Source organism: Phyllopteryx taeniolatus, chromosome 14 (genome assembly GCF_024500385.1).
Source record: "Phyllopteryx taeniolatus isolate TA_2022b chromosome 14, UOR_Ptae_1.2, whole genome shotgun sequence".
NCBI classification, from domain to species: Eukaryota; Metazoa; Chordata; class Actinopteri; order Syngnathiformes; family Syngnathidae; genus Phyllopteryx; species Phyllopteryx taeniolatus.
Window position 1 is genome coordinate 7519416 of NC_084515.1, and position 25429 is coordinate 7544844.

The following is a 25429-nucleotide window of genomic DNA, read 5'->3' on the forward strand; positions in this document are numbered from 1 at the left end:
GGACACTGAAAAAGGAGAAAAGGATCAATACAGGTTGGCCAGACAGAGGGATAGAGATGGAAAGGATGTGCAGCAGGTTAGGGTGATTAAGGCTATAGATGAAAATGAGAGAGAAGGAAGAGTAGAAGAGTGTGGTGGACCAGGAAGTGGCAATGATTAGTCAGGGGGAAGTTAGAAAGGCATTACAGAGGATGAAAAATGGAAAGGCAGTTGGTCCTGATGACATTCCTGTGAAGGTATGGAAGCATCTAGGAGAGGTGGCTGTGGAGTTTTTGACCAGCTTGTTCAACAATTCTAGCGGGTGAAAAGATGCCTGAGGAACGAAGCAAAAGTGTCCTAGTGCCCATTTTTAAGAAGAAGGGTGATGTGCAGAGCTGTGGGAACTATAAAAGAATAAAGTTGATGAGCCACACAATGAAGTTATGGGAAAGAGTAGTGGCGGCTAGACTCAGGACAGAAGTGAGTATTTGTGAGCAACATTATGGTGTCATGCCTAGAAAGAGTACCACAGATGCATTATTTGCCTTGAGGATGTTGATGGAAAAGTACAGAGAAGGTCAGAAGGAGCTACACTCTGTCTTTGTGGATCTAGAGAAAGCCTATGACAGAGTACCCCGAGAGGAACTGTGGTACTGCTTGTGAAAGTCTGGAGTGGCAGAGAAATATGTTAGAATAACACAGGACATGTATGAGAACAGCAGAACAGTGGTGAGGTGTGCTGTAGGTGTGACAGATGAGTTTAAGCTGGAGGTGGGACTGCATCAGGGATCAGCCCTGAGCCCCTTCCTGTTTGCAGTGGTGATGGATAGGCTGACAGATGAGGTTAGACTGGAATCACCGTCGACCATGGTGTTTGCAGATGACTGTGATCTGCCGTGAAAGCAGGGAGGTGGAGGACTTTAAATACTTGGGGTCAACCGTCCAGAGCAATGGTGAGTGTAGTCAGGAAGTGAAGAAACGGGTCCAAGCAGGTTGGAACGGGTGGAGGAAGGTGTCAGGTGTGTTATGTGACAGAAGAGTCTCTGCTAGGATGAAGGGCAAAGTTTATAAAACAGTGGTGAGGCCAGCCATGATGTACGGATTAGAGACAGTGGCACTGAAGAGACAACAGGAAGCAGAGCTGGAGGTGGCGGAAATGAAGATGTTGAGGTTCGCTCTTGGAGTGACCAGGTTGGATAAAATTAGAAATGAGCTCATCAGAGGGACAGCCAAGGTTCGATGTTTTGGAGACAAAGTAAGAGAGAGCAGACTTAGATGTTTTGGACACGTCCAGAGGAGAGAGAGTGAGTATATTGGTAGAAGGGTGATGAGGATGGAGCTGCCAGGCAGGAGAGCTAGAGGAAGACCAAAGAGAAGGTTGATAAATGTAGTGAGGGAAGACATGAGGGCAGTTGGTGTTCGAGAGGAGGATGCAGGAGATAGGCTCACACGGAAAAGGATGACACGCTGTGGCGACCCCTAACTGGACAAGCCAAAAGGAAAAGAAGGTATTTAAATTGCAACAGAACCACTGTTTAACTTAAACATAAGCTTATACTACATTTGAATAGATTAAATTAAAAATAAATTAGAAAACAATGAAAAATAATTTCAATAAATACAAATTTATACAATAATACAATACAATCACAGTTAAATATCTATTCTTTTTTTTGTAACTGTCAATCTATGCTGGGAACATCATTTGCTTTTTCCACATGTGCAGCAATACACTTTTGAACTTGATGCAACTGGAGTTCAGTTTTATTGACAAGTGCCGTTCCTGCTGTGCAGGTCTTGGCCTCTGAGGGGCAGTGTGATACACACAATGATATACACACTTGCAGTAAAAAAATAAAGTAGAAGTCACGAATGGATATTGTTATTTTAACTCGTTTTTCACAGTTTGAAGAATATATACCAGAGAGAAAAGTTATATTGCATGTTTGTATGTAGTTATACAGCGTTTGTGTACCAATATTAATTATTTTTTAGATATAAATTCCACAAGTTCAATGCTAATTTTTGTTAGCTCGTCAATGGTGTTTTTCATTCGTTGTGTGTCAGCTTTGAGCTCGCGATTTTTGGGGACATAAACGAAGAAATGAAGGTTGTGATGTTTTTGAACATTCAATAGGTGTAATTCTTTAGTGATGTGAGTTAATTTTAAAGTCAACTTCAACTGGAGTCTCAATAAACGACTTTAAGCAAGCAACATTCACTCTTACACCTTGCTACTATGTTAGCACCTTAGCAACCTGTTGTTGTGATCACGTGGGCTCAGCATGCTGTCCGGGCACTGCTGGATAAAAGTGCTGGAGCGGAGCATGGAATAGACTGCTTGTATGAGAGTGGTAAAATCAGAGATTTTAGATACAGTCAGATCCGAGACAAATTTTTTTTGCTGACAGTGGATCGATTTCCTATCTCAAAGATTGGATCGGGACACCCCGAATAATTACAATACCGCGATTCGCTGGCGACCAGTTCAGTATGTACCCCGCCTTTTGCCCAAAGTCAGCTGGGATCGGTGCCTACGCACTCGCGACCCTCGTGAGGATAAGCGGTTCAGAGAAAGGATGGATATAGTAACAATAATTTCCTTTGTTTAACCAGGAAAGAAAATTTAAATCAGTTTCTCATTTACAAGGCTGACCTGGAGGCAATTTAGGGTTCAGCGTCTTGCCCAAAAAAACAGACAGACAGAGGATTTGAACCACTGAGCCATTCAGTAGACGACCCCCTGTACCAACTAAGGCAGTTTTTTTTTTTTTGTCAAGCCGTTCGCCGGATTTGGAACTATGAAGCAGTGCCACCAAAATTCCGACTGATACTAGCCTAAAATACCTGGATACTGGTACTGAAATGATACCACAGCAAAAATCTAAATCATCAGTATAAGCAGTTGAATGAAAACTGACAAACCAACTTCAAATACTTTTATATTTATTTTTATTCATTCAAAAATATTAGGATAATCTTTAAAAATAATGCAATAAAGGAATTAGCCAATTCTTAGTAATTTCCTAAAAAATAATTAGGTTGGTGTCTGCGCTATAAAAAACTGGTACCATGCTATTTTTGACGTCAAAATACCTCGTTACGGTACTGGTTTCGGTACTTGGTGCAACACTGCTAGGAAGCACACAAATTCCTTGCGGTTCATGAAAGCGACTCAGCTACAATGAGTACTAGACGTCAACAATGTCAACAGTAACTAAGCACACTGGCGTGTTAAGTTTGGATGAAATGTGAAACTTTTTTTATACTGTACAGTATTTACAATGACTTTGTAGGCAGCACAGTGGACGACTGGTTAGCACATCTGTCTCACAGTTCTGAGGAATCTGGCCTCCCTGTGTAGAGTTTTATGTTCTCCCCGTGCCTCCCCAGTTTTCTCTAGGTACTCTGGTTTCCTCCCACATTCCAAAAACATGCATGGTAGGTTGATTGAGGACTCTAAATTGCCCGTCGGTGTAAATATGAGTGCGAATGGTTGTTGGTCTATATGTGCTCTGCGATTGGGTGGCGACCAGCTCAGAGTGTACCCCGCCTCTCGCCCGAAGTCAACTGAGTTAAGAGCCAGCACACCCACGACCCTAGTGAGGATAAGCGGTTCAGAAAATGGATGGATGGATAACTGTACTGTACTGGGCCATTTAGGCCACAAAAAAAAAAAGCAAAACAATAATTTTGTACCTTACAGTAATATGTGTCTATATGGCCTCAAAAAAAGTGCTTCAAAAGTAACGGACAATTGGCTATACTGGACGACCCCCCTATTAGTCCTTTATATTGAGGTTCCACTGTATGTATTGACTTGGTGTTTTTTTTTTGTGTTTTTTTTTTGGGTGGCGTGGCATGAGATGCATTCTAATGGAAAATATGTGCCTTGGCTCAATAAAGGTTGGGAAACACTGCTCTGGAGTGTCTAAGTTCATACAAAGCAGAACAAAAGATGAATCACAATGAATAGAAGTTTGAAAATATTTGCTGACCAAACCACAATAACCTGCTATGAAACCTGTATTGATAAATGTCAATAAATGGCATACTATAAAAAAGGCACCTTGTTTGAAGAGCCTTCAGCTCTTTGTTCTCATCCTCTGACTTGTCAGTCATGGAGCAGTTTTCATCATCCTCCTTAGTCTCTCGTTTGATGTCACTGGAACGATTAAGGCTGCTCACCATACCTGTAATCAAAAAACACGGGAACAAAAGGTATACCTTACTTGATCTCTTTGACAATAAAGGAGAAAATGGACAAAGACTCACTGGTGAAACCTTCGGGCTGGGAACCCTGCAGGGTGGATGAGGAACTGTGGTGCCCAAGTCCTACACTAGAGGGCAGGCCAGCAGAGTCTTCGTGGTGACTGGAGACCTTTAAGACACAATAATAAAGCATGTTAACCGTGTTTCAAAAATAAATGTTTTTTGAAGCTCTGTTTATGAAATTCACCATTCCAGGCAGGCGACTGGTGAGGCCGAGCGCTGCGCTGCTAAAAGCTGAAGATAAGCCCAAACCAGATGCCAGCAGACTCTGCATCTCAGCCAGTCCAGGTCCTCCTTGTCCACTAGCGTGTCGCTGAAGAACATGAATAGCTTCGTCCAGGCGGTCCTCCAGTTTATTAGACTGCAGAGGTAGGGGTGGACAAATATGAGAGGAGATTATGATGAAGTGCGATGACATAATCCACATATATGCTTGAAAAAAACGTATGCCTAGCTAAAACTACAGGATTTTAGCCCCGATATTGGCCCGATTAGCTATCACAGCCGATTTCCCAGATCGGGCCCGACATTTTTTGTCAGGAACGACAAAACTTCTTGTAGTGTGACATAATACACGACCAACGATTTGGACCTACGACGCCAAAATGAAAAGTCTAGCATGTCTGATTTTTTGGATATCTTCCGTGTAGTGTGACACATCAACGACAATGCTCCGAGTGCGCACATTGACATTGACCAATAGGATTGCGTATTGTGACCGGTGGATCGCCTCCTATGCTTGCCGTTGTCAACATACTTGCACGCTGTTGTGAAAATATTTTCTCGAACACAAACCAATGTTTACCAACGCTTTATAGCATGAGTCGACAACGCTGGCATGCTTACATTCAACTGTTAGTAATAGCACTAGCTTGCTAGGCTACATAACATTTTGTTGCCTGCTTGTGAGCCGTATCGTATTCAAAGTACATGAACATACCTCAAGCAATCCTTGAATGAACATCCGGTGATGACAACCACACGTTTTTCTTCATTTTGGTATATACCCCCCCCCCGACACAATACAGTACATTGGCGTGGCGCATTGTTGTTATCGTCGCCATGGTAACGAGTGTATCCAGTCGCGTTGACCGGTGACACGTTTTCTGGTTCTGACTCACCGACAGTGTTTGATTTGACAAGATAAGGCCCGGTGATTGTAAAAGACGGGATGCGGTGGTAACGGAATACATGTCGTGGAGTGTTGCCACTGTCTGCCTGAGATACGGGAAGATTTTATGCCAGTAGTCTGACAAGACCAAATTTGTAGTCTGATCCAGGCATTAAGAAGTAGGTCACAAAGATAGAAACACAATCATTTTGAAGGCCTCACCATGCCCTGAATCCCACCATGAAAGTTAGGTGAAGGTGTAGCCTGTCCAGATGACCTTGTCCACTGGGAGACAGCTCCTGTGGAGAAATCTAAAGTGTTTATTCAATTAAAAATACTCATCAAGGAAGTCAGCTATGGATTCTCATTGGATAACTCTTTGTTTTATGAAATAATTTTCTCTAAATGTTAGCGAGGAAAATTAAACATGTATTAAGTATTTAAGTATTGACATTTTCCTCTTTCATCTTCTGCCACTCACAGTATTTCATGTGTCTGATGTCACTCCTGCACCAAATGTAAATACAAATAGGGAAGTGACCCCTCCCTCTTTTTATTTTTAATGTACTTTCCCTTCCTCTCTCATAAGTTATATTTGGATGGTGAGCTTGTCTAAGAGATCATTTGAAGGTTAAGTTCTTATGTTGTGTCGTGTTTGGAGAGAAGAGTACCACTGTCTGCGCTATAATTTGAAAATTCCAATAAATTACATTTTGAACGGTAGATTCTACTATCACGGGGCTACAAATCTCATGATGAATGCAGTCATTTCTTTAACATAGTTTAGAGTTCATTCTGAAAACGTCTCACTAACCTGATGCAGCCTGAGGAGAGCCGGAGGGCGTAGATGGGGACGAAGAGTACCCATTACTGTTTGGGTCTGAAGGATAGATCTGTACACAAATATTTCTGCTTTCAGTATGATGAAATGCAGCCACAGAAGACCAATAAGGAATTGCAATTTGAAAAAGCTTTAACTTCAACGTGTATCTTTGCACAACTTACAGAAGCAAGTGCTTTTCCAATTTCATCACCAGAACTTCCAGGTACTGTCCCCCGATTGGCTTAATAAGAGGGGAAAGGTTTTTCCTGATCAATACATGCTCTGAGTGCCAAGTCTCCAATATGATGTCATAAAGCTTTGGGTTTGAGCTTTGAGTTTTATCCATAATAGTATTAGTACCAGCAATAGGCGGTGTGTGATTGGGGACGCCGTAGCTGTTTGAGCCAGAGTGGAAGCCAGCAGGATGGGTCCCGTTCACCTCACTGCCATGTAGGGGGTAGTTTTGCGGTGAGAGGGGCAGCGGTTGCCGTTTCTGGGGAGCAAGAGACCAAAGAATTTCAACAGATCAAGCAGCTCAAAAGCACAAGAGGGTAAAAAATATAATGCAAGAAGTCCAAATAGACTGTGAAGGCTCACCAGTCTGTCTTGGGGGTTGATGGCAGTAAAGGGACCATGCTGGCTCAGATGGGTGGAGTTACCCAGCATGGAAGGATAACCAGGTTGAACCATCGACCCAGCAGAACCCCATGAATCGGAAGGCGGGTGGAGGCCTTCTGTCAGGGGGCATCCAGAGACAGAGGAGGGAGCGGGGGTAGGGGGGCACAAGAGGGGTGAGGGATAACCAGCCACAGGAGATGAAAAGACAATAAAAAGCACATATGAGACATGTCACATTAAGGTGATGACTTCATCCGACCGTGATGCACCATGCACATGGCAAAGCACCTTGAGTCACCCCATTAGGAAGTTACTTCCTAAATAGACAGTATGTTTGTAGAATATGTAACTGAGCAAACATTTTGGCCACACACTTTTTTTTGTTACTTAAACACAGTGAACAAGTAGAGCTTGTTGTGCCACTCTTGATTGAACTAACCTTGCATGGAGAATGGGGGCGTGTAAATGCTTCCTGCTTTGGAAGTAGAGTATGCAGCATTGTCCCTGTTAAAATCCTCGCCTGAGGCACAAACCTAAAAACAATCAACAAACTCAGAAAAGGAAAATTTAACACAGCATATCAAGTGATGAAGGAAGTCTTCTACACCACATGGGGAGGGATGATTAGTTGCTTTTCTTTTAAATACATCCATGATGCCACAGAGTAATTATTGATAGCAACAGAAAAAATAACTTAAATGTTTGATTTCACAACTTGATTACAACTGCTTATACTGGCTCTCTCTCTGCCATCATGGCTTTCTTAGGTATCACACTGTCCAACAGAAACAGTCTCAGAATGCTTTGGATATTTTAACACACACCACCCATAGATCACAGAAAAGAAGTTGCGGTTGGAAGTTCTACCGACCCAAAAGAATTAAGTTACCAACAGCCTTCTCAATCAAAATGACAGTTGATGCAAGTCAAACTGAACTCCAACTGGACTGGAGTTTTCTTCTGTAATTTGATTAAGCAGGAAGAAAAAGGAGAGGAAAAGGAGTGTAGTGTAGAAGAGGGAAGGAGAGATGCACTCCTAATTACTGAACCATCTGTCGAATCCTGGATGGCGGCCAACTCCACTGGCAGCTGGGATGGAGGGGTGGGGGAGGGAGAGAGAGAAAGGGGAGAGCTGTTGTTTGCGGTGGCGAGTGGGAGGAGCTGTCGAGTTTGAGGCTATAGGCCCTGGGTGGGGGGGGTATGGTGGTGAAGAAACGGAGAAGGGGAGGAAATCGGGTGATCACAGAGCGAGACTGGGAGGGGAAAAATGAGTTTGAGTTTCCCTCAGAAATGTGCCTGGCGGAGGGGAGGAAATGTGGTCACAAAGGAGAAGGGCCCAAAAGTATGGCACACTATAAATACACTACAAATGAGCGACTGGCTCAATGAGTGGCTTTTCCCCTCTTTTCCTTCTTTAAATGACTGGTGCAGATATGCAGCTGTGCAAGCTGAATATACTGCATTGCTGCATTTGGACCGTTTTGCAAGCCGCAGAGATGCTAAATGGAACATGAAAAGGGACGGATCTGAGAACATGGACTCCCATGGATTAACTGAGATACAATTCTGGATGTTAGCACTTACCGAGGAGGGCAGGCCGGGGGGCACCTTCCGGATCTTTTTTGGCTGGGCTTCTGACGGGAAGAAAACAGACAGAGAGGCACATATAGGGTCAAACAGTACAAGCTTTCACATATGAACTATAAGAAACACTGACTATACAGTCACATACACTGTAGATGCTTTTAATTAACGCAGGCCTTATTTTATATGCAAATCCCTCTGACATTTGACTACTGATTGAAAAGGAAAGGGTTTTTCAATTTGTTTGACTTATTACGACCCCAAAATTGTACACCAAGGCAAGTTTGCTGTTAGTTAGATACTGTATATCATTTTCATCTTAGTCACTTTACGTAAATGTTGTGGAGTCTTGCATGCATGAAACAAAGCTAACAGAGTTGCTGATATAGTATATATTCGAAACAAAATTTGTTGCAATGTTTTCGGTGCATCTACAGAACCTGTGATTTTCTTTTTTTACATTTATTTTAGCAATATGATAATACTGGTAACTGATAATTTTGGTGGCTATAACTGTGATATGAGAGGTTCATCCTGTTTCATATCCTCAACTGATTGGCACCTAATTAGAATAATATTCTTTCAGTATCTGATGTGACTAATCACCCAGGGCACCTGCAGTGTTTTGCTTTACTTGAGAAAACAGAAGTGAGAAGTTACTTGTACTTTAAAAATATTAAGAGGAGAAGTGATGATACACAGGCACTTCAATTGAGATTAGGATACAGACTCTCCCTGAGATGTGACGTATTGTATTTGAAAAAGTCTTTTCAAGTCTTACCAATGGGGTCTTGTGCGGGTCGTCTGCGAGGGTTGTTGCCCTCATACGAGGAATAAAACTGGGAAGTGGGCTTCAAACCAGAGGGGGACAGGGCATCAGGACTTGGCATGGCTATCTCATTGGGTAGAAAGCCCGGCTACAATGGGTGACAAAGGAAAATAAAGGTTCATGTAAAACAAATAAAGGTTCATGTTCAACATTAGAAAATTGGTGAATAATTTCTTAAAGTGTGAAGAGGAAAGGTTTGCTCGCACAACTTCCAGCATTTGTCTTTCTAACAGATTTACCTGTGTTGCAAATGATGTGTATGGGCCTCTGTCAGCCTTCCCTGTTGGAAGAACACAAAATGAAATTAGGCCATGATGGTGAAAAGTAGGCATTAATGTCAACATTAAATCCAAGCCTGGTGACTGCCCCGTCTGCATATGAACGCCTCGCATCTGCCGAGCGGATTGTGTATGATGTGCGGTATTTATGACTGTGGAGAGCAAAACAACAACAAATTGAGCCATTATAAATGGTTCAGGGGCAATTGTGCCTGTCTACCCCCCTCCCCTGACAGTTAAACAGTGGAGAGCTATAGGCCAATGTAATCCCAAGGGAGAGGCTTGTTTGTGCATGGGTGCCCTTTATAACCCTAACACCCTATTCGACCCCGCAAAAACGCCCACCTTCATATTGAACACACAGCCTCTCTGATTATCTTACTGCCTTCATCCATCACCACCTGAGCATGATTATGGTGTTCCCTTAAGTGCTGCCTGTGTGTAAATGGCAGACAAACATGAAATTAATCCATAAAGATGTACATTGCAGCGACTGTGTATAATGTGAGGGGAAAATGTCCAGATATTTTTTTAGGGGGTGAAAACAGCTGCATGTAGGTGCTTCTTTAGCTGTTACATTCAATTCACACTTACCAGCAATTCCTGTACCAAACACTGTGCCAGGTGACACGCCAGTTAGGTCACTGTAAACGCCTTCTTCGCCAAAACACTATAGGGGGAGGCAGTGCAAACTTTAGGTATAAAATAAATTCAACCACAAATGCCTAGTCACAGGCTACCACAATAGATCCCACTTGAATTTCTCTGCATTCCAATACTCAAGCGGATGCAAGCACAATCTAGGTCTACCTAATGCGAAAACTGATTAAATAAACTTGACCTAAATCACAGTAATGAGCATGGTAACTGAATTATTATTGTGCACTATTGCTATCTTATTATATATCCTATCTATAAGTAGTTGAAATAACTTGCCATCTGGTGTCCTTCTAGTGCAAATGACTCACAGGAGACTGTTATGTAGTAAATCAGCCACCACATCCAAATAATCTCAACACCAAAGAAAACCTAATCCATACTGTGAATTATATTTAGAACACATGGTTACTTTAATAAGTGTTATTTACATTTAACTATTTTTAACTAACTGTTAACTATTTTTGGGCCAATTCAATACCTTGGCAAAGCATTACGAAAAAAGAGAGCACATACAAAATTGTTTAATTTTTTTTTAAATTAAAGACTCGCAACATGATACTTTTTTTTATATGGCTTTAAGTCTAGTGCAACAGTGGTTCAAACCAAGTAAACAAATAAATCCCAAATAAATCCCAGCATTCCTGTGGTCTTTTTCATGCCACCACATAAACCCAAAACGTTACATTGTGTCGTATAAACCCAATCTATTGCTATTTAATTTGGCAATATCTTTGTAGCTCAAGATTTCATCATTACGTGACCTTTAAAAAATTAGGAAATTTTAAAAAATCTGATCTTTTTGACACTCAATACCAATCAGCTGATTACATGATCTTCCCCTCAGCATCAAAACACATAATGAACATTTCATCAGGCAAACTGAGAAAGTGCGGACAGCTAGGTGACCAGGATCAATGCAGTAAGTAAAGTTTGCTCGTACCCTCCCCTGGCTGAACGACGATGGACTGCTCTGCTCTCCTGACCCCCAAGGATTGGAGCCATTCCTCTCATCAACACCTGTAATATAGAGAAACAGGTTAGGAACAGACCACTACATACTGTAACAAGCACAACAACTATGAAAGGCATCTTGTCTTTGCTATATACTGCAATAAATCCATGTTTAAAGGATGGTGATCTGCTTTTGAAGAGATTACTGAAGCTGCTGAAACCTTTACTGGAAAGCTCTATGTTAGAGACAGACAGTGTGGAGACAGTGTTGTCACATGGGTGAGCGCTGTAGGAAGGTTGAATAATTAACACCCAATATGAGAGTCCCAGAATGATTCCCTATTTTCTTCACAGACCCACTCCATGTCTTTACATTTTCCCAACAACACCCATTAATAGTCCAACAAGGTCTAAATCTTATATAAGTGACACATGTTATGCCTGAACAGAACTCTCTGGCACTCAGAGATAAATATGTTTGAAACGACTGATTTTAAAGGTCGGTCCATGCCTGTCCTATTTCATTCAATCTCTTCTTGAACCACAACGTAGAATCTCTTGGGGAAAGCTCAACCTTAATTGTGGACTCATTTGCATAATTGTGCATATTAATGAAGCGTACCTCTATGAATATTCATATTTTTGTTTTGTTGTCTAATTAAAAAGCAGAGCGCGATGATGATGGGGGGTGTGGAGGCGGTCTAGAATCATGACAGGATCAGCAGTATAACAGAATGATGGGTCCACAGTGCTGAGGGCTGCTGTGACAACAGTGATCTATACACACACACATACACGCACACAACACCAGTGGAATACATGAGGAAGAAGAATGCGTCTTTTCTATAGCTGACTGTGACTTAAGATGTCAGGCGACATTCAAGAAAAAGCGTGTGGTTCTGTTGTGACCTGATGATGCCAAGGCCAGAAACAAGAGATTAGATAGAATTCACTGTAGTGGAGATAAAAAGATGGCCTTTAGACAAGGTATACCATCCAGAATTAATAAGTTGAATTTAGGCACAATATTTGTCTATATAAAGGCACTGTTGTCAAGGTTGAGAGATATTTCAGTCACTTAATTTCTCACCAAAGCAATCACACACCAAACTATGGATGTGATCTCATGGAATGTTGTAAAACGTATGCGACAGGGGAGAAGCACAGATCACCTGAAGTAGGCCTGTCACGATAATTACAATATCGACTTAACAATCAATAAATAATATGGGCACGTTAGTTTTTCTGGACTCGATTAATTGTCATTGTTGTGGTGAGCCAGACTGCGGATCACAAAGTGAGCCGACAGTCTTGTACGGCTGTGTCATTAGCCGATAGTGGGCTCATGGAACGCCAGCGGACTGGTACACTCTTGCCGTTGTTGGCTCCGTCCAATACTCCACATCCACAGCCTTGCTCAATGTGCAGCGCGTAAACATACACAACAGACACTAAAGGGAAAGTCAACTGTTTGTTATGTTCACTAGCCCGATAGCTAATGAGCTAGCAAGCTAAGGAGCTAAGCAACTCGCTCCACTGCGGCGAAATCGCAGGAACATTACCTGCTTATTAAGCATAACCTCAGTGGCACACATTATTCAGCCAGTAGTTGACTACAGCAAATGTCAACGTATATTTGATTGACATGTGTAGGGCTCATCTTCAATGGATCAATCATGCAGTAGCCGGGTTTACATAGGGACATTTTTGTCATTCCAATTGAACTTATTTTGATTGAAGATCTCTGGTCAACTGGTTACATGTGACATGATCTACTACAGCGAACGTCAACGTATATTTGATTGACAGGTATATTTATTCTTCTCTCTGCTTCTTTGTCTTCTCTGCTTGTCTTCAACGGACCAACCAGACAGTAGCCAGGTTTACATGGAGACATTTTTGTCATTCTGACTGATCTCATTTGGATTGAAGATCTCTGGTCAAATGTTTACATGTGATGTGATCTATCCTGATCGGGTATATACATGTGCACTACATTTAATCGGAACAGCCGTGTGACATGCGCACTTTGCCGTGAATGTCACGTCATTTATCAAGATGAGGTCCATCTATTCAGCACAGTAGTACGTCAACTAGGACAAAGAGCTTATAAAGGTCAAAACTACATTAGTATATTAAATAGTTATATCAGAAATGTTATATGCATTTTTTTGCACTATTTTGCACAATACAGTGCCGAGTTTTGAGATTTTAATGAACTTTTAATGAAAAGAAGCAGAGAGAAGAATAAATATACTTTCTTCCCCGGCAGCAGGGTGGGCGACTGGTTAGCACATCTGCCTCACAGTTCTGAGGGCCCGGGTTCGAATCCGGCCTCCCTTGTGTGGAGTTTGCATGCTCTCCCCGTGCCTGCGTGGATTTAATCCAGTTACCCCGGTTTTCTCCCACATCCCAAAAACATGGATGGTAGGTTAATTGAAGACTCTAAATTGGCCGTAGGTGTGAATGTGACTCGAGTGGTTGTTTGTTTATATGTGCCCTGCGATTGGCTGGCGACCAGTTCAGGGTGTACACTGCCTGTCACCCGGAGTCAGCTGGGATAGGCTTCAGCACGACCGTGACCCTAGTGAGGATAAGCAGTACGGAAAATGGATGGATGGATGGATTTCCTGGCCCTTTTAATAGGAAATATTTACATTTCACATTTAAAAAATAAAACCCATTTTCATCACAGTTGCAAGACATATTGGCATTATCAAGTAACGGTACTCAGTATCAGTGAGTGTAGAATGCGCATCCCCCCCCCAAAAAATTGTCAAGTCAATAGTGCATATTATACATGGGTATAGGGGAAAATGAAAAAACTTTCCCATTTTATAAATGTATGCCGCCATCTAGAGGTTATGAAAAAGCTGTACTTTCATTCCAATATTCCACCGCCACCTATAGGTTATGCGACAGGTATGCACTGTCATTCTAATAAACCACCGCCACCTAGAGGTTATGAAAAAGGTGTAGCATACACTTTCATTCTAATATGAAAGGGATACGTATGACTGCATATATGTACAGCTGTGCTCATAAGTTTACATACCCTGGCAGACTTTGTGAAATATTTTTGTATTTATATTTATTTATATTTAATTATTATTATTTTTTTTAAATAAATACGACTGATGACTGAACAACAACCATCATTAATTTCTTTACGGTTATGTTTTGTTTGATGACAATGCTTTTCTGAAATGCTTGACAGTTTAATTTGAATTCAATTAAAATAAAATTAAATGTGTTACGCCTGGTCCTTCATGTTTTCTTTCAAGAGTTTTACCCATCTTACAAATTCTGCCTGGGTAATCAAATATATGAGCACAACTGTGTGTTTTCGCATTTACTAAATAAAAGTAGGGCTGTGAATTTCAAAATACAAACAAGTAAATAAAAATAAAGTATTACATGTTCAAATAAAATGCTTGACTTCAGAATAATTCTTTGAAAAAACTAACAAAATACAGACAATACCGTAATTTCTCAAATCTTTCGAAAAATATTTTCAAAGTCGATAGAGTGCATTATATATAGGTATTAATTAAAAAAAAAGAAAAAGAAAATCACACTGTATAGTTGTATGCAGGTACCTAAGGGTTGTGAAAAATGTGTACACTTACATTCCAATATGATATGCAATGTCTAGTGTTCCACATTTATATATATTACGGTAATGTGCGCCACCAATCTGAGATTCCTGAGCTGCTTGTGGCAGTTGGCCATGTCACTATCGTTAGCGTAGCATATTTGTTTCTACTGCACTAAACACCAGAAACGACTACCAATGAGTTTGTTTTAACTTCAGCTAAGATGGAAAATGTCGACAAAAAGGGGTTGTTACGCAGCCGCTTTTAAAAGAAATCACCGGTGCCGAAGACGTGGGAAACCGTGAAGCAACGCGGCAGTTCAAAGTGGGTGAATCGAACGTGAGATTGTGGAGGAAAATGAAGGAGAAAATCTTCCAGCAAAAAGCACATGCAAGGGCTTTGGAACGTGGGAAAGTCGCGCAGTTCCCAGAGATGGAGGAAGAGCTGCTGCAGATTGTAGCCAAACGGAGGGCAAGTGGCTGCACTATCAGCACTGTAGAACTTCATGACAATAATGAGGAATAAAGGTAACCAAGACTTCAGGGCATCCGCGAACTGGTGATACTTATTTATGAGGAGCCACAACCTCTATGTTAGGCGCAGAACAACAACTGCACGTCTTTCAGCCGATCATGAGGATAAATTGACGAAATACCAGCAGTTCATCATTTGGCTGAGAAAGTAGCGAGAATACGAAATTGGCTGCATAGCAAATGCCGATCAAACACCCCTCACCTTTGATCTGCCAAGCACTCAAATAACCGATCAGAAAAGTGGAAAAACAGTGAGGATAAAGTCTACTGGGAACGAAAAAACCCACTTTACTGTAATGTTGGGCGCGTATGGAGATGAGACTAAGATGAAGCCATACATAATCTATAAACGAAAAACTCTTCCCAAGAAATGCCAGTGGCCAACGGGCGTCATAGTGAGAGGCCACCGAAAAGGGTGGATGGATGAGGCGCTTACTAAGGACTGGATTAGTTTAGGCTGGTGTAACCACAAGCGACTCTCCCACAAAATGCTGATGTTGCATGCCTCTTGGTGCCATCTCATGTCAGCCATCAAACAAATCCTAAAAGAAAATAAAACTGACTTGGTGATCATTCCTGGTGGCATGACCTCGCAGTTGCAGGTAATGGACAAATCGTGCAATCGTCCTTTTAAAAAGCACCTGCGGAAGGAATGGAATGTGTGGATGACTTCGGGGACTCATGCATTCACTGCAGTTGGCAATGTAGGACCGGTAAGTTTTTTATTTTTTATTTTTATTTTTTTACATCAAGCAGGGCCCACTTATTTTTCGTTACATCAGCACATGCACAAAGATTATTATTATTATTATTACCGGGTATTATTTTTATTATTATTCATTTCAGACAATTCTTTGAAAAACTTATCAGAATAATTCTTTGAAACATTTATCAGAATAAAAATATCATAACCAGAATCATCCTTAGTTATGTCCAAAAACAAACACAGAGGGAATTTGTCTCCGGTAGTTGGAGTCGCTCTAGTACGACAACAGACAGTCAATTGACAGAGAACACTTTTGAGACATAAAGACATTGAGAAAAACAGTCACTCAGCAATAAAGGGTTGCTAGTTATCTGGTAATGCTGGTACAATTTATTTTTGGACAATTGTGCAGAAAGATGCAGAGTCCTCTAGCACTTAGAACAGTTCGAATGACTAATCTCCCAATAGTCCGGTGCAATGACCATTGTGCAAAGGGCGCTGAGACTTCAAGGAGTGTATGCAGTTTAAAGTGACGAGTAGTGCGATAATCTGGGACAATGTTGATTGTGCAAATGTTGCAGATACTCCTCAGTCAGTGTGCAAATGGGGCAGATGCTACTCTGGCATGAGTGGCCAGTATTGGTCAACAACAGATATGGAAATAGAAGAAGAAGAAGAAGAATCACGTTTTATTGTCATGAACATGCATGCATGCACACGGAACTTGTTCTCTGCATTTAACCCATCACAGTGAACACATACACATGTTAGTGGAACACACTGGAGCAGGGGGCAGCTGAAGCGCCCGGGGAGCATTTCGGGGTATCAGTGTCTTGCTCAAGGACACCACAGCCGTGAGTCCGGGGGATGTTGGCAGATGGTCCAGTCGTCTTGAACCTAGGTCCCCCACGGTGGCAGGCGACGATCTTAACCATTGGGCCACGGCTGCCCAGTGTGGCGAGACTACTACATTGAGTGCACGAGTAGTATATAATTGGCCCGACAGAAATGTGACAACAAACTCAGACAAAAGAAGTTGGCAGGATGTTGCAATGAATTGTAAGTTAGCTGTTTAAGAAGTTGATTGCAAGAGGGAAGAAGCTGTTGGAATGTCTGCCTGCTAGTTCTAGTTTGCATTGATCGGTAGTGCCTACCTGAGGGCAGGAGCCGGAAGAGCCGGTGACCGGGATGTGGAGGGTCTGAGAGGATTTTGCACGCTCTTGTCTTAGTTCTGGCAGCGTGCAAGTCGTCAAGGGTGGGTAGGGGTGTACTGACAATCCTTTCAGCAGTTTTGATTGTCCGTTGCAGTCAGAGTTTGTCCTTTTTTGTAGCAGCACCAAACCAGACTGTGATGGAAGAACACAGGACTGATTTGATGACCGCTGTGTAGAAATGCCTCAGCAGCTCCTGTGGCAGGCCGTGCTTTCTCAGAAGCCGCAGTAAGTACATCCTCTGCTGGGCCTTTTTGAGGACGGAGTTGATGTTGATCGCCCACTTCGGGTCCTGAGTGACTGTAATTCCCAGGAACTTGAAGGTCTCGACGGTTGACACAAGGCAGCTGGACAGCGTGAGGGGCAGCTGTGGTGAAGGATGCCTCCTTAAGCCCACGATCATCTCTACAGTCTTGTCTTGTGTTCAGCTCCAGGTTGTGTCAGCCACACCACAGCTCCAGCCGCTCCACTTCCTGTCGATATGCAGACTCGTCACCGTTGATGAAGCCGATGACAGTGGTGTCTTCTGCAAACTTCAGGAGTTTGACAGCCGGGTGCGTTGAGGTGCAGTCGTTCGTGTAGAGAGAGAGGACACAACCTTGGGGTGCCCCAGTGCTGATGTTGCGTGTGGATGAGGTGGTCTCTCCCAGCCTCACCTGCTGTGTCCTGCCCGTCAGGAAGCTGTAAATCCACTGGCAGATGGCAGGCGAGACGCTGAGCTGGAGAAGCTTGGAGGAAAGGAATTCAAGGATGATGGTGTTGAACGCTGAGCTGAAGTCCACGAACAGGATCCTCGCGTAGGTCCCTGCACTGTCGAGGTGATCTAGGATGAAGTGCAGTTCCATGTTGACTGCATCATCCGCAGACCTGTTTGCTCGGTAGGCAAACTGCAGGGGGTCCAGCAAGGGACCTGTGACGCTCTTGATGTGGCCCAGCACGAGACGTTCAAAGGACTTCATGACCACAGATGTCAGGGCGACAGTCCTGTAGTCATTCAGACCTGAGATTGTAGTTTTCTTGGGGACTGGGATGATGGTGGAGCGTTTGAAACAGGATGGTACTTCGCACAGTTCCAGAGATTTAGTGAAGATCTGTGTGAAGACTGGAGCGAGCTGGTCCGCGCAGACTTTGAAGCAGGATGGGGACACTTGGTCCGGGCCTGCCGCTTTGTTAATCTTTTGTTGTTTGAAGAAGCGTCTCACATCCTGTTCGTGGATGGTCAACGCAGAAGTCAGAGGTGTGATTGTGGTCGGTGGTGCGGCTGGGTGGGTGTGGGGTGTGAAAGTGTCCTTTTCAAATCTGCAGTAGAAGGTATTCAAGTCGTTGGCTAGTGTCCTATTGTTCTCAGCTTGGGGGGATCGTCGCTTGTAATTGGTCAGCGATTGTAATGCATGCCAGACTGATTTAGAGTCGTTAGCGCTAAACTGTTTTTTCGACTTTGCTGCATAGTTCCTCTTTCCAATGTTAATTTCTTTAGTCAGCTGGTTTCTAGCTAGATTATACAGGGCCTCGTCTCCGCTTTGGTATGCGTCCTCCTTAGCTTGGCGAAGTTGCTTAAGTTTGGCAGTGAACCACAGCTTGTTGTTATTGAATGTGCGAAATGACTTTGTTGGTACACAAACCTCTTCACAGAAACTGATATAGGATGTGACAGTGTCTGTATATTTAGCGTAGTATAACAGTGGTCTAAAATGTTATTTTCCCTGGTGGGACAGCCGATGTGCTGCTTGTATTTAGGGAGTTCATGGTTGAGTTTAGCTTTGTTAAAGTCCCCAAGAATAATGAGGGGTGAGTCCGGGTGTTTTTTTTTTCAATTTCGTTTACTTGTTAGGCGAGCATTAGCAGTGCGGCGTTCATGTTAGCTTGAGGCGGAATGTACACACCAGCCAGAATGAATGATGCGAACCCGCGAAGCCAGTAGAAAGGCTTACAGTTAAAAAACAGCGACTCCAAATGCGGGGTGCAGTGTGTGCTGAGCTCCGTGACGTCCGTACACCATTTTTCGTTGATATAGAAGCATATCCCGCCGCCTTTTGTTTTCCCCGATGATTCCATGTCGCGGTCTGCCCTGTGAAGATGGAAGCCGGGAAGCATGACGCCGCTATCGGGTACAGTGTCACAAAGCCAAGTCTCCGTAAAGCACATGGCGGCGGAACGTCCGACGTCTTCACTGGTCTTTATCAGAAGATGAAGCTCCTCCATTTTGTTGGGTAGGGAGCGTAGATTCGCGAGGTGGATGGGCGGAAACGCCAGTCTGTATCCTCTCTTATGGAGTTTCACCTGGATGCTTGCTCGCTTCCCGCTGTGGCGTCGCCTCCGCCTCCATGCGCCAAAGACTGCGGTCGCTGCTCCGGTGAGTAACTCAGGGAAAAAACTGAGCGGATTTGCGAAAGTTGGTGAAAGAAAGTCCGGAGTAGTCTCCTTAATGCTTAGCAAGTCTCCACTTGTGTAAGTGAGTTGTGTAATGTCTCCAAAGACGAACGAAAAACACAAAAACAATACTAGAGAGCGCGTAACCGAGGCGGCCACACGGGTAGGCGCCATCTTGCATAACCTACCAGAATAAAAATATAGGTAATTCGTAATGTTTTGAGCATATGGATAGGAGCAAATCGATGGTGCGCATTTTACATAGGTAGAAGGGTTTTCCTGCTTTTTTAGGTAAACTTATGGGGTGCGCATTATACTTCAGGGCGCTCTATACACGAGAAATTGCGGTACTTCATGTTTTGATCAAATGGGTATAAGCAAAATCATCCATTGTAAAAATGCATTATACATGCGTAGAAGGGTTTTCCAGAATTTTGAGGTCAACTTTAGGGGTGCGTTTTATACATGGGTGCGTATTATACACGAGAAATTACGGTACTTGTACGTGGTCTGAAAAAAGTGGTATCTGTGCATCCCTAATATATTGTATAGGCCCATAAATGAGTTTTCATTCGGATGCAAAGGGAGAAAATTGCAATAGGTACCGACTATCAATTGAACTGCAAAGAAAATTGCACAAAAGATGAGTAACATCAGACCTTTTTTTTTTTTACACTGATGCGGAACTCCTCCAAGCATGCAACGTCCCTTCAGGCATGGCTAGTCTATAATTATATAGGAAGAGATACTAAACAGCCAACCAGCCTGACTCATTGGCTTCAGGAGTACAACTCTGCCATACATTGACCAGACTTGCAGACATGATTTAGTCATAACAGGAACATTGCCACGGGCACTTATACTTCAATGTGTCTACACACACCTTCTTCCTTCCCGCTGCAAAGTGAGTCACACAGACACAAAGCATAAAGTCATATCCATGTCAAATCTCAAGAGACTTAAGGCTGTTAATGAAATATTGAACAATGTTCAGTAACACAGACCTGGTTGCTTTAACCCGTGAGTCCCCAGAGACTTCGAAAACAGCCCTGTGTACTCCCCCAACGTATCGACTACATCTCGTTTGCTTTGTATCGTCAAGCTTAGACATTTTAAATTCAGTACGTACTGTGAACTGACAATACCTAATCTATATATGAAGCATCCACAGACACAGGTTTAAATTTCAACTCATAGAACAATTCACACTTCTGCATTTCAGTCTCATAAAGAGTCTAAAAATATATTCCAATGTTCTCAGTTTCCAGAGAGCAAAAAATGAAAGTGTACTGGAATTACTTTAACTGGGTGGTTACTTAAATAGGACAAGAAGACAAGAAATTCACATAGTGGTTTAGGGTTTCTAACTGAAGTCACAGCCACAGAAGTTGAACCTCCACACACCCTAAACATCAACATGGTGGCCATATGTAAGAAAAAGTGAAAGACTGTTTGCAGTTATACTTCAGGCATAAATCACACATGACTGTGGAATATTATTCTGAAATGACTCCTGAACTGCAACTGCATCAGTACTGCTTGTTTGTCAAAGCATATTGTGCACGATGAAGTATTAAACATATGCAGTTAGTCTCAACAATACATTAACAAGCACTAGATAAATGTGATGTATTACTCTTGTTGTTAAGAACTTAAAAAGACAAAACTAATAATTCTTGGGAAAAATTGCACTGGACTGCATTACACCAGCTATCCTTGGTTTTGTCAACCAATGAAAGCCTCATTGGACCAGGACCACTTGAACAGACCAAAATTGCAGAGTTGCTGTGCTATAATAAACAATTGAATGAAAAATGTTAAGTTTGTTCTGTGAAAACTTTGAACACCGTTGTTCGACCACTTGACCGACCAATGATTTATAAAAGGTAAACAGCTAACGGTGGGGACAACTAACATATGTAGGATGGTGTGCCATTGTCATGTCATGGGAGAAATGTATTGCTAAGATCGACATGCCTCTTTCTTGTATGTTGTGAGCGTGCATCTCGTCTTCACAAAAGAACCTGCAAGGGAGCCTGACCCTGACGTGAATAGAGGAACGTCCTCTCCCGAGCACCGGTGACCACCAACACACGTTTTTCCCCATTGGCATTGACATCATTGATCGGCTCGGCGAATGACATTAAAGCCGATCAGCATAAAATGCTAATTATCGGTCGATACCGATCAGATCGGTGTTAAGTCTACTAAAAGGTTTATTCAAAATTATTATGAATATTAATAAATATAATAATAATAATAACACACTTAAATAAAGGGAAAGTTATAATTAAATTATTTTGTTAAAAAGTATTTCACATACGGTAAGTTAAATAAAAATTGCACCTAAATGAATGTGTGAAAACAAATTTACTTAAAAGTGAAATACAACTGAACTATACTTAACAATTGTGCTGTATTGGATTACAAACAATAAAATAAAATAAAATAAAAAATAAAAAGTTTAAATGACTGAAATATTACACAGCTTAAATGTTTAATTCAGTGATTTTCCGTGTCCCACTAGTGGTACCCATACCACAATTAGAGAATCACTGCCATAGTAAAAGGGAACAATCTGGTCTTATCAAACTGTGTAGGAGTGTCGAAAACTGAAAGTTTTATGACTCGTTATGTTTACAACAGACTAATCTAGTAAAACCAGTATCGCTTTTCTTTGTACTGTTAAAAAACATTCAAGTACAGACTACAATATTGTCACAAGTATTATAGTGGCCCTGCAAAAAACAGCTGAAAACGCTGTAATATAAACAGAAGACCAGTAGTAGGCGATGTGATGTCCCTTAAAAATGTCTTCTGTTTTTCCGCAGACAACCATGTTCAGAGTTTACCCGAAGACTGCTATTTTTAAAAACTTGAAACATTTTGAACCCAAAACACTGTTCTTTTGTAAACAAATGACGAAAGTGACAATGTTTCCCGTAAACAGAAAAGAAAACCCCTATAAGTAGGATGCAAGACAGCAGAACGGTGCAATGTTTTTCGCAGAGTCAGCAGAGGTGATTAATAGACCTTTTCCCATCAACCCCCACCGCCTCTGCCTTTGTGTCTTTCTTGATTGAATGGCGACAGCTGACAAGGTGATTGATGGAAAGGACAAATGTAAGGTTTGGATGAGGAAATGCAGTGAAGATGACACGGGATCTACATAATGTAAAATAATGTGGCAATCTTGTTGGGGTTCTATCAAATAATATGCAATTTAGAAAGCCATCTACATGACACAGAGAACAGGAACTGTGTTTTGGTTACATAAACTCCACAGCAGCCAGGACACAGTTTAATATGTTACAAGCCAATAAGGGCATTTCCACCGCAGCAAGGCAAAAAGTTACTTCGACTCGACTGACATTTAGGTGCTTTCCTTCTAAATAACAATTGAGCAAACAAAGCTTTTTTGTTGATGTCAAAAGAAAATTCTCCAAAGAAAAACAAACCCAGAGAAAAGGAATGTTTGTCACTAAAGCCTGTAGGATCGTGCACACTAAAATAAGTTCATTCTGGACTTACCTGACCCCCCAAACTGACTGCTGGCCAGTCTGACTGTTGGCCTATTCTTGCCATTTGAAACTGGAAGTTCGAACATCTGAAAAGACAAGAATGAACATGTAAACAGCATTATAAATACCATAAATATCAGACTTAGGCTGTGGACAGTAAAATTAAGGAATGCAAACAGCACTGTTTAACCAACAGGTGTAATCAAGTAAACTCAGCAATGCTTCAAATCTGAACAACCAAATTGACCAATCCCTGAAGACTTGACCATTGTCCGATATCAAACTATATGTTTATCCAAGGGTTAATATATCTTAAGAGAAGTCTTACCGCGCTAAAATCCAGCAAGTCGCTGAGCTCCTTGTCTGTCCCCACTGTCGTCATTCTCGGCTACTGTTCGCTTGCCCTTTCAGTCTCAGCAAGCCACTGCAGTCAGAGGGTAAAGAAAACACGAGGCCCCTTTAAACAATCAGAGAATAAATGTGTTTGACTAAACTTATATTAAAGCAACAAACAACAACTGGGGTATGATTTACTTGAATAAAATGTTTTTATAAAATAATATTCATTGAACATTCTTTGAACTGGCACTTTAAGTTGGGATATAATTACACAATAGGTCTAACTGGTAAATCTTTCATCTGATGGAACTAACTAAATGGCAGATTAGCCGTTTTTAGTGTTGTCTGGATTTTGTTTTGTCGTCATATTTCCACAATGCAATGAAAGGAATATTGGATGTGTACTACAGTGAGTGGTTCCACTGGGGAAATGTTACATATTGTTCAGTTACACAAGGGATCAAACGTTCTGCAAATGTAAACGCCAAATGTGTGGGAAATTTGTGGAAATGATATATATAGCTAAACCATATTCAAGTAATTTAGCAACACAAAATGTTGAAATACCTAAATTGATATTATTACATTATTTCACTTTCCACTCTAAACTGAATTATAACTGAATGTCATTGCCACTTTCCTCATAAAGTTGGGTATATTGCATTACTGCAGCTGCTGATCTTAACGTGTAATTTGTGAAAATACCTTTCCATAAAATTATTAATTACAATAATGACAATATATACAATTCCTTCACAATGTCAAAACAATTTCAATACATCCAAGCTCTCAAAAATAGATCGAACAGTTGAAAAATACATTCTACAAACTGATTCAATTTTCTTGTCATGGATCTTTAAACAGGCTGATCTTCATGTTATCTTTCCAATCATGGCACAGTCCAGTATGTCATCAGAAATAATTAATATTCAAGTAACACACTCTTGCCTCCCACTATCAGATTATTGATAGGGGAAAATCTAACAAGAGTGTAGCCGGAACCTTGTCATTGTATTATATTTCACAAAACAAGCTGGGCAAAACATCTTCAAGCACATACAGGACCGTGCAACTTGTCTTCGGCAAAGCAAATGCATTCTCTCGGTTAATCTCTAACCTTGGTCAGTTTATCTTTGCATCTGCAAATGACATTGCAGTCAATATCAGCTGGAGGGAATTAAACAGTTACAGTAATGTTTATTATCATATCTTGAGCCATCTCCTACAAATCCTTTACTGTGTTGCTCAACATAAAATATGAGATTTTATCCAGTTGTGCCTGTGATAGCTACAAAGGCTGATACATTCACACTGGCAGGTATGAAGCATGATAAGGGCGTTATGAGAATCTGATGCTTCAATCGCAGCAAGGATTTATTATTTTTTTTCCAAAACAATGACTACTACATGGTGGCACGGTAGCGACTGTTTAGCACATCTGCCTCACAGTTCTGACAACGCCGGCTCAAATCGGGCCTCACTTGTTTGGAGTTTGCAAGTTCTCCCCGTGCCTGTGTGGGTTTTCTTCGGGTACTCTGGTTTCCTTCCACATTCCAAATACATTCACGGTAGGTTAACTGATGACTCTAAATTGCCCATAAGTGTGTATGAGAGTGTGAATGACTGTATGTCTATACGTGCCCTGCGATTGGCTGGCGACCAGTTCAGGGTGTACCCAGTGTCTTGCCCGTAGTCAGCTGAGATGGGCGCCAGCATGCCCGCGTCACTAGTAAGGATAAGCAGTACAGAAAATGGATGGATGAACTACTACATGGTGCTCTGGTTTATCATTGCTGTTGACAGAAACTTATTTAAGAGTATAAATCATAGCCTTAGAACATAAAAAGAAACACATTGTGTCTTAACAAAAGCAGGAAATCATAATGAAAACATTTGCGTGTTTTGTATTTGGCCAGAGTTCTTATTTACTTGCAAGCAGTAACCATACTGGAATCAGGAAAATATACCAGCAGTGCATGAATCAGCTTTTTAAATGAAACAATGTAGGCTACAAAGGAAGAATTAGGGCAACACTGAAAATTTGATAT

General features: G+C 41.7%; 1 protein-coding gene across 10 annotated transcripts in view; it reads right to left on the reverse strand.

Annotated features, from left to right (window-relative positions):
• LOC133488475 (transcription factor E2-alpha-like) overlaps nt 1-25429 on the reverse strand; it is a 47678-nt gene that overhangs the window by 8927 nt on the left and 13322 nt on the right. For 8 of the 10 annotated variants that reach the window (XM_061796363.1, XM_061796361.1, XM_061796360.1 and 5 more), the window contains 16 exons: nt 23371-23466; nt 23053-23128; nt 11095-11171; nt 10089-10164; nt 9456-9496; nt 9169-9304; nt 8388-8437; nt 7243-7336; nt 6783-6919; nt 6546-6678; nt 6368-6426; nt 6177-6255; nt 5585-5661; nt 4439-4612; nt 4255-4360; nt 4049-4172 (listed from right to left, as the gene is read on the reverse strand). In XM_061796363.1, the coding sequence (XP_061652347.1) occupies nt 4049-4172; nt 4255-4360; nt 4439-4612; nt 5585-5661; nt 6177-6255; nt 6368-6426; nt 6546-6678; nt 6783-6919; nt 7243-7336; nt 8388-8437; nt 9169-9304; nt 9456-9496; nt 10089-10164; nt 11095-11171; nt 23053-23128; nt 23371-23424 (1493 nt within the window). In that variant the 5' untranslated portion in view covers nt 23425-23466. Of the gene's footprint in view, nt 1-4048; nt 4173-4254; nt 4361-4438; nt 4613-5584; nt 5662-6176; nt 6256-6367; nt 6427-6545; nt 6679-6782; nt 6920-7242; nt 7337-8387; nt 8438-9168; nt 9305-9455; nt 9497-10088; nt 10165-11094; nt 11172-23052; nt 23129-23370; nt 23500-25022; nt 25108-25429 lie in introns of all 10 variants that reach the window. The other 2 variants (XM_061796362.1, XM_061796359.1) reach the window with 2 other exon arrangements.